This window comes from Lathyrus oleraceus, chromosome 2, assembly GCF_024323335.1.
Source record: "Lathyrus oleraceus cultivar Zhongwan6 chromosome 2, CAAS_Psat_ZW6_1.0, whole genome shotgun sequence".
Classification (NCBI taxonomy): domain Eukaryota; kingdom Viridiplantae; phylum Streptophyta; class Magnoliopsida; order Fabales; family Fabaceae; genus Lathyrus; species Lathyrus oleraceus.
In genome coordinates this window covers 478,154,066-478,164,512 of record NC_066580.1, presented here as the reverse complement: position 1 = coordinate 478,164,512, position 10,447 = coordinate 478,154,066, and the positions used below count along the sequence as shown (strand labels likewise).

Genomic DNA, 10,447 nt, shown 5'->3' with positions numbered 1-10,447 from the left:
TTGCGCCCGATTTTTATCCATTTTTATCCATTTTATTTTTACTCTTTTGCCAAAGTGTTCAAAATAATTAAATATAAGTTTATATCGTTTCATTTTATTTTTATCATGTTTATTTAAGAAGGATGTTAGTTGTTTTAATTGATTTAATCTCATTTAAATTAATTAAAGCTTCTAAAAGGGACAATTTTGACATTTTAAATTAATTGTGTTTCTTTGTATTGATCTTGACCATCAAATCCAAATTAATCAAGAGCTCACAATCATTATCCACACTTATTCCATTCATCCAATAAAAAAATAGGATTTAAATAAATAAATTAATAGTAAAAAATTAGAAAATCAAGAAATATCTCTCATATGACAACTACCAACAAAAACTGCTGAAAACAAAATATGCTCCCTCCACTAAGAGAAGATGCCACATGTTTCCTCTCTTTTGGATCCCCCATGATTCACGTGCCCATTCTCACACAACTATTATCTCTCCATGTTAATCATTCTCACTGATAGAAATATTAGAAAGTAGAAGGAAAAATGGATAAGAAGAAATAAGGAAGGTGGACATGCGGTGCATACAGAGAGGTGACTCTCATATTCTATCCATTTTTTCACTTCTTCTTGCACCCACTGAAAAAGCCAAACGCATACCCCATCTCCCTCACAAAGGGCATTCTTAAAACCTTATTCTGCAAAATACTCAACCTTGTATCTTAAACTAAATCTTGTATCTTCCATTTCAAAGGATCCAACAACAACCTCTCTCCTTCTCTGCATCACGACTGAACAACACAACTCTTCTTCATTTTTGCACCACTACATGCCTTACAACCACCACATCACGACACCATCACCACTTATGCTTTCCTGCGAAACAACCATAATCTCACAACAACCTTAACCACCGCACGATTCTTACTTCACGATTTGCAACCATTAACCACAACTAAACCTTAACCCACAACACAACCATATCAACCTCCCCCTTCAACAAACAACTTGTGTTCAAACTACAACCATCACCATTATAACTCTCTCAAACCATACCTTCTACAACCTCCATAAGCTTCGTCCATCTCTCACCACATCGCCATAAGATCCGGCCACCACCACAACTCACACAAATTCCCTTTGTTCACCTCTCTTCAATGAAAAACCCTTACAATTTCCCTCCCAACCGAAACACCCTACACATAATGTAACCACCGGATATCACCACCAACAAACAGTGAGAGAGAGAGGGGGGGGGGGAACCTTTTTTTCACCTCATAGAACCTCCCTCATCGTCTTCTTTATAATCCAGTCCACTATTCATTTCTTTTTTTCCTTCACTTTATTCTCTGATAAACCACCCTTATTCCACCACTCTCGTCATTACATCCGCGACTACCGAACACCCTCAAAGATTGTCGATCACGTTTCAACACGAAAGTAAACCTCATCGTAAAAGTTTTAAACAACAACATCGGTTCGTCAACACCTTACCATCATCTTCGACGTACATACAACCATGTTTTCTGGCGGAAAATCTACTATGTGTGCCATCCACACAACACCATCGTCTCGCCAAAATCCTGATCCGTTCAATCTTCGAACGCCGATATCATTTCGCATGTATATCCCTTCATGCATTTCTTCATTCTCACTCTTATTTTTTTACGTTTTTTATGATGAGCTGATGATATGTTTAAATGTTGAGTTTTAGTTTATTTTGATATTTGATTTTGTCTGAATTTGAGTTTTTGGCTTGAGCAAATAAATGCAAAACTCACAATAGAAAGAAGAGAGTTTGGTTTTTTTATTTCTCTTGATTTTGTTTCTTATTATTTATTGTATATTTTTTATCATTTAATTTAATAATAAAGGGACATGTGTTGCTTTTTTATTGGTTAGAGTTTATTTTATATTTTAATAAAAGTCAAAAATCCTTTAATATGTTTCCTTGCTTTCATCAGAGAAAAAAAAAATAGGAGAATTTGACAGATAGTGGAGGAGGTTCTTTCATGTATTTCTTCTTCTTCTTCTTCTTATTATTATTATTATTATTATTATTATTATTATTATTATTATTATTATTATTATTATTATTATTATTATTATTATTATTATTGTTACTAGTATTTAGGTGTTAGAAGAAATTTATATTTGGGCCATTTGGATGTGAGATGTTGGGCCCATTAATCATGACACCTCCATAATTTGTAATAAATTTGTTTTTTTTTTTGCTATTTGGTTTTTATTGCATTAAATCGGACTTTGACCCACGAATTAGGCAACCTTATGTCGTTATGTCGTTGAATCTTTGATACATCAATATGATATTTCGTCGCGTTATGACCTTTACATATGACATTTCACTCTTGTTGTCGTTACGCACATGCCGACTTTGAGCACATTACTTTAACCATGCCTTTTGATCATCTTGGTAATTAAATCCTTACCAATGCGAATTCAAATCTTTTTCCGATAAGCATAACATTATATAGTTTCTTAATCAAATACGAAAGAAGAAGGTTCTTGGAGTTTCGTATTCCTTGAATTTCCGAATAAACGCTCTCAAGGCACACGTCTTGGGTTAACCGTTCATTCACTCTTTCGTTTCTAAAACACATAAAAAACTTGGACGAAAGGAGGGGCCATTGGAGTCTAGCATTTTGGTGGAACCTTTGAACAATCTTTTAAATGTACATTGTCCATTAAATAATTTCTTAAATACCTTGAATGAAAAAGGTATTGTTAGAGTCTAGCATTTCGATAATATCCCAAATAATTGGTCCTGAGGCTCACGTATTGTTCTCATCAAATATTCGCCATTCACTTAAAAAATCATCAAACACTCTTCTCGCCCCTGTGCGATTAACAACTTCTCTTTCAAGAGTATATTTGTCAAATCCCTTATAACGTGTACAAACTTCTGCTTAAGCCTCTGTCGCGAGTAAGCAAGCCATGTTTTACCGTTAGAATACGATATAGACACGTGTTCACCATAACACATCTTTGATCAAACCTTTTTCTTGCCCCAGTGTGATAGAAACTTATTTCATAAGAGTACATTTATCTAATCCTTTCTAACGCGTACAAAGATGCGTTTAAGCCTCTGCCTTAAGTAAGCAAGCCATGTTTTATCGTTAGAATGCGATCTAGGCACGTGTTCAACCATAACACACCTATAATCAAACCCTTGTCTCTCCTTAGTGAGATCAACAACTCCTTTTTTAAGAGAATATTTGTCTAATCTCTTCTAATGCATACTGTCGCACCTCGAAAAACGTGGGGATACGACTTTAAAGCGAAGCGCAAATCGCACGCTCGCATGATGGACTGAACAGAGTCACCACCGAACTTTATTTATTCCTAAAAAGGAAAGGGGAAATATCGATAAAACCCAAAACAAAAGGACAATGATTATGGTCGTCGTAACAAATATCAGGGTTCGGGAGTCGATTACGCAAGGGGAAGGTATTAGCACCCCTCACGTCCGTTGTACTCAACGGGAACCATTAGGTTAGTTGTGTGCGTTAGTGTTAGTTGAAATATTAGGCTTTTCGAATTATTAGGTGGGAAAGAAAGAAAGGATGAAAAGAGAATGTTTTTGGATTTTTGACGAAGGACTAAATCTAAGTTTTTTATTAGTGGGCCTGACAAGATTTAAAAATCCTGCTCCTACGTATCTCAAAAGAGAAATCAAGGCTTACGTAGTTCTGGGTAGAAGAATGTTTGTTTGTTAGTCGATTTTAGCGGAAGCTATACTGTATTAATCGACGAAAACATTGTTTTACCCAAAACAGATGAGGAGTGGACGCATACCACACATCGAACGGATTTATAAATCTACATTCAGAAAAGCGTCACTTATCTTTACTCGACAATCGTGGCCGAAACATTGTTTTGCATCACCTTAAGGCAATATATCTTTCATTTATGAAAAAGGTTTTTTTGATTAGTCGTACGGCGGCGAGAAAGAGTTTGATTGGTTGGATGTATTTTGAGTGATGGTGAGAACTTGGATGAGCGAGATATCCATCTCGAATCCTAGTCTCAGGAGTGTACGGTATACACCATGTTCCATTTCCATATTTATTGGCAAAAGTGTTAAGGTAGGAATCAAGTGTTTTCGAGTTTGAAAGACAAGTACTTAGGACTTGCAAGCTCTTACAGCTTGAGTCTAACACTCGGGACTACGTCTGGACATTCCACCCAGACAGTCTGTTTCTTTCCAATATTGCTAAGAAAATGATTCGAATATTTACGAATGTTTTGGAGGGAAGATGAATATTTATGGCTTGCAAGCTCTTACAGCTTGAGCCTAATATTCGGGATTATAACTGGATATTCCATCCAGGATAATCTTTTTCTTCATGTTTTACTTAGAAAAAGATTTGAACATTAGAGTGTTAAAGAGAAGACGAATATTTACGGCTTGCAAGCTCTTATAGCTTGAGCCTAATATTCGGGATTATAACTGGATATTCCATCCAGAATAATCTTTTTCTTCACGTTTTATTAAGAAGGTGATTTGAGATATCTACGGATATTTTGGTGAGAAGACGAATATTTATGGCTTACAAGCTCTTACAGCTTGAGCCTAATATTCGGGATTATAACTGGGTATTCCACCTAGGATAATCTTTTTCTTCACATTTAAAATAAAAAAGATACGTTTGAATAGATGGATTAATGTGAAGGTTTGAGGTGTTGGTCAATTAAGTTGATATGGCATATGAGTTCACGGAGAATATGTCCAAAAGTAAACCGGACGAAATAAACAAATTATTCACAAAACATTAAAAAATTAAACCGGACGAAATGGTAAGATAAATAGTAAGAATATTATAAATTTTTTAAATAAAATAGTAAGTATAAAAATTAAACAAATAAAGATATGATATTCCCAAGTATCGAACCCCTCCCACTAAAGAGAGTGAAATTGCTCTCTCTCCACTAAGCCACTCATGGTTATTTGTTATCTTAATAATAATTTGAATATGTAAACCAGAATAGATTTAAAATTAAAATTTAAAATAACACTAAAATAAGATAGTCTGTTGGACTGCTAATTAAACGAAGGAGGAATCCCAAAAAATAAACCCTAGCCGCCTGACTGTTGGGTTTTCAAAAGAGAAATTAATTGGTGGAGATAAACATGAATATATCACTAATACCCATAGGCCAAAGTTAATGACCAACTGCAAAGAAAACTAAATGGTCACTTAAATGAATTTTAATTGTCTGTTTAAGAAATAATAAATAAAAGAGAAAAGAAAGAGTGAGGACGCAATGCAGAATCCAGAACTCATTCGTCTTTCTCCCAATCGCTCTCGCTCTCAAAATCTCTCTATTTCACACCTCTCTCAATCGCTCTCTCAATCGCGTCTCTCTTTTTCCCAATCTCTCATCATCTCTCAGCCGTCGTCTCTCAATCTTTCTCTCTACATGCAACAAGAAACAAAAGCTTTAACGAGATTCAAACGAAATAAACTCACCTTCGGCGGTGGTTCCTGCGGTGGTGGTGATCTTGCAACTGCCCCTCTTTGCTAGGTTTCAGGGTTTGCAGCCGTCGCCTGAAATTAGGTTTTTCTTTGTGATGTTTAGAACTAGGGTTTGCGTTTCGTCGCCTCTGATTTTTTCGTCCTCCTCAATCGTTTCCACCCTCACCCTTTATATTCAACAGGCTAGGGTTTCAAATTGGTCTATGGAGATCCAAAAGGGGCGTCTCTGCCAAATCCTTTCGGTGCTCAGAATTTTGGTCTGCCTCTTTGATGCTTGGATTTGGAAAAGGTAACATGAACCTATGCTTTTTCTTTGAATTTTGTCTCAACTCTCTTTTGGAATATTTTTTGAATTTCCGACGCCTTACTAATTGCTATGTTTTTACTGCAGTGAACTTGGTGAAAACATGAGTAATTTCGGTTCTTACATGGCTTTGGTTTTAAACTCAGTTTTGGATGGCTGTTAGGGAGGTTTGGTAATGAAATTCATGCCAATTATTTTCCTTGCTTGTGGCTGCATTCTCTTTGGTCTGCTATGAATGATATTGAATATGTAATGTAAACAGGTTTGCAATATTGGTTTGACTTACTATTTTCCTCAGTATACAATAGAATTAATTCCTCAAAGGCTGGTTCCTGCAGGACTGATTTTGAGAAAAGTATGGAAATGGAAGTTTTTAACATTTTCCAAGGATCATTTCCGCAGTACTTCCTTGTTGCAGGTCTCCATGTATCACTGAGTGATATCCTTGATAAAAAAGTAGGCCTTAGATAAGGTTCAGGAGATTCACCATCATTTTCAACCTGAAAAGATGTTTCTGATTTAAGGGGAATGAGTCCAATCCAAGAAAGCAATCTTCTCAAGAGCCTTTCACGAGGACCAACAGGTGACAAAATCCCTTCATATCGAGCTACTGCCCTCTGAGCTGCCAGCCAAATAGGGAGTTCTTTATTTGGTACTTGGTTTACACCTATTTGCTCATCCAAAGCATTGTCATTGTGGAGCAGTGACTTTTTAAATACTGACAGTTCCTTTAGCCAAAGCCTAAATCTTTCTGTCCAACTGTGCACTTCATGTTTCTGACTGAAATTTTCATAAAGCTCGTTGATCCTGGTGGCAAGTTTTGCAAGTGGTTTTGATATAAGAGAGAAGATTGTTTCTAGAAGCTTGGACTGTAAGTAATCCAGTTTTTCAACAATTAATAGGCCATTCTGCTTCTCAGTTGCATAACCCCGCCTAAATATTATGGCATTAGACCGATATGCTTTCTCCCAATCAACATATATTGGTAAGGTGAGGAGATAGTCTGTATTCAATGCAGATGTCAACATTAGATCTCGAGCTGATAGTTCTTCGAATTGTGCATCGGAAAGAAGTTGCATGAAAGAACGTTGGAAACGAGTAGCAATGGTAACTCTGGGGGCCCTGTGATAATCATTGTTGGGAGTAGGGTCGAGAGAACGCAAAAGAGTCCCAAGGTTGAGAGCATAATCAGAAAGCATGGAGTTTTGTGATTGAAGCTGCTGCATGTCCTCCTGATAGACATTCACGTTCCCATTATTGGCATAGTCTGAAGTGTGTTGATTGGTTACAAGAGTTTGTGGTGAATTGGAGAGGTGATAATCTGAACGCATCTCCTCCAAGATGGTTTTATGTTCAACATGAAGTATAGTGTCGAGACATGAGGTGAGAAGGCGAAAGTGATGAGCAGCATCTTGATGAAGCATGATAGAGAGGATGGCCTCTAGAAGTTGGGACTTGGAAACGTATTGAATTGTTAGACTGTGTATTGAAAGTTAATTGAATGAATGGGATTATGTAATGAATGTTTATTAAATTGTATTGAATGGAATTGGATATATTGAATGAAAGTTTGAAAGTTTGAATGAATTGTATGGTTATGGTTGTAGTTTGAACTTGATTGAATTGATTGTAAAGAATAAGAATGGTTGTAACTTGGTTTATGGAAATGGATATTTGGTTATAAAAATGGATATGGATTTTAGAAATAATCCAAGACTAATCTAAATGTCAATTTAAAATCAAAAAAACCAATAAAACCAATTAAAATCAAATTAATCTATAATTTGTTAAAATTACTTTGATATCAATTCTAACATTTATTGAAAATTAAAATCAATTAGAGTTTGAATCATTAGTAAAAACACAATTAAGATTAAATTGAAATTTGGAATTAGACTTAATTTGAAATTAAAATCAAATTGAAAATTAAAAAGTCAAATAATTAGAATCCATTTTATAATCAAAAGCACCATGATCAAAAAAAGCCTAGATAATGACCAATGTTTATCAAAATCAAGACAATATGGATTTGGGAACGGACGGTTGACTTTGGTCATGAATGTATGCAAATGAACTTTAGGCCAAGTGCCAAATGAAAAATGAAAAAAATGGAAAAAATTCAGGACCAAAATCAGGGTATGACACGTACAAACAAGCGCTTAAGTCTCCACCACGAGTAAACAAGCCATGTTTTACCGTTAGAATATGATCTAGACATGTGTTCACCCTAACAAACTTTAACCAATCAAACCTATCTTTTCTCGCCACGTGCAATTGAAAACCTTTTCACAAATGGACACTATTTCGTCCTTACTAGTGCATGTACAAACTAGTGCTTAAGTCTCCCATGCACGAGCATACAATTAAATGTTTAAACTGCTAGAACGCGATCAAACATGATTCTTTTTACTGTAAAACAAACAAATGCTAAGTCTCCCATCCGTAGGGCAAACAAACCAATGCTTAACCGTTAGAATGCGTCCTAAACATTCTTTCACTAAAATCAGTCAACCAACACTCTTGGTTACCAAGAACTATGTAACTTTAAATTCTCCATCATACCTGGAGATACGTAGGAGCGATATCCAAAGTCTCGTCAAGCACTATAATAAAAAACACCAAAAATATATTTTTGTCTTACATAGAACTACGTCACTTTGAGTTCTCCATCGCACCTGGAGATACGTAGGAGCAAGACTCGCAATCTTGTTAAGCACCATAATAAAAATATTTTGTGACCCCATTCTTTTTATTTTTCATTTTTATTACCCGAAGAAAATAATTAAGATAAGTTAATATTAAATCGCAAGTTTAACTAAAAGGTCCATGTTGAGTACAATGAACGTGAGGGGTATTAATACCTTCCCCTTGCAAAATCAACTCCCGAATCTGAATTTGGTTGCGATGAGCATTTTCTATTTTTTTAAGGTTTTATCGATATTTTCCTATTCCTTCTTTGGGATAAATAAAGTTCGGTGGCGACTATGTTCGAATCATTTTTTCTGCGACCATCATGAAGGATCGTATTTTTCGAGATGCGATAACTGGCGACTCTGTTGGGGACTAATTTCTCCATGCAAGAGAGAGTTAAGCCTAACTTAGTTAACCTTGCGATAAATGTTGGCTTTGCTTAATTGTTTTCTTTATGTTTGCTTGCTTATTTGTTTTTCTCATACTTTCTCTCTTATTATTTGTTTATCATCATGTTTATCTGTGGATTTTGGGGATGATACCATGAATAAAACTCTACACCGAGCTTTGGAAAAAGAAGAGGGAACACATAAGTTTAAAATTGGAAGTTGTGTAGTGTTAGTCTCCAAGGACTTCTCCTTGTGTGCCTAGCATGAATATTTCCCCTAGAGTAGACCTTTTCATAGATCTCATTGTAAGGCAACTAGTTTGCCGCATGACTTAATTCATGAAGGATTCATGACTCTAGGAACCAATTTTAGAACCATTTTTAGTTTTGGTGGTTATGTAGTATTAGACTCCAAGGACCTCTCCTTGTGTGCCTAAGATGAGGACCCCGCTCAGAATAGACCTTTCATCACTCTTATCATAAAACGGCTAGCTCGTTGCAAGACGTTGATACGATTAGCATCCATAACTCTAGGAACCTTATACAAAGCCTCAGAGCCAACCATGTGAGTGGTTTATGGGTAGAAAGCGTTGGACCGCCTGTTATAGATGGCCTATCTGATAGGTTGTTTTGTGATACTCATATTATCATGGATCATGACTATACATGCATCGTATTTTCTTTGCATACCAAAATACAAAAATTTCATGCATTCACATTTCATCAGCATACATTCATGTCATTTACCAAAAAAAACTCATCCCGCCTTTGTCCATAATTCGTAGATGATTTCTCGACACCCGTATTGGACTTGAAGCAGCTTTCAGAGGACCATGAATCTGTTGGAGCAAATCCATGTTGTGTTAAGAGGAGATGTTAACTTAATGAAAAACCATATATATCAACTTGTGATGGCCATGATAGTTTTGGCAAAGATAGAGGACAACATTCAACAAACTGCAGTTACTAAGAATGCCATCCCAATTGAGATGGGTGTTCCTCATATCATGATGTTGTGGAATATCCTAGCTTTGCATTCTTTGTACCAAATTCCTAAGGGACAATCCTGGTGGTGAAAATTGAACATTCACAAGATGATGAGATTGCTGAAAGATGTTGTGCGTTGGAGAAAAGACTTAAAGCCATAGAAGGGCAAGAAACTTTTGATTTAGATGCTTTAAACATGTGTTTGGTACCTCAAATAGCCAGAGTATTGAGAGTGAGTCCCTTATAAATCCACAAAAGGAAGAGGAGGATGAAGTTAATGCATTCTGGGAAGGTCCACAAGTCCATATCAGACACCATTCTCTCGACATGGTCAATATCCTACAAATCGAGGACCTCCTCAGTATCAAAAGTAGATTCCACATCAACAACTATACCAATGGAAATATACTCCACATCAGTAGCGTCAACACACTCGATAAAGGCCAAGAAATCCCAAGAGGTATTTTGATCCTCTTCTAATGCCATACAGTCAAGTACGGTCATATTTGATCAAAAGTGGGCTAATAGTGCCAAAGGAACTAAATCTGGTGCTTCCACCATACTCACCAGGCTTTAACGCCAACGCCTGAT

General features: G+C 36.1%; 1 protein-coding gene across 1 annotated transcript; it reads right to left on the bottom strand.

Moving 5' to 3' along the window:
- Positions 1-5,981: 5,981 nt before the first annotated feature.
- On the bottom strand, positions 5,982-7,214 carry LOC127123837 (uncharacterized). Its single transcript, XM_051054013.1, has one exon. It carries the CDS (start codon positions 7,212-7,214, stop codon positions 5,982-5,984), a length of 1,233 nt encoding a protein of 410 aa, XP_050909970.1.
- Between the last annotated feature and the right edge of the window lie 3,233 nt (positions 7,215-10,447).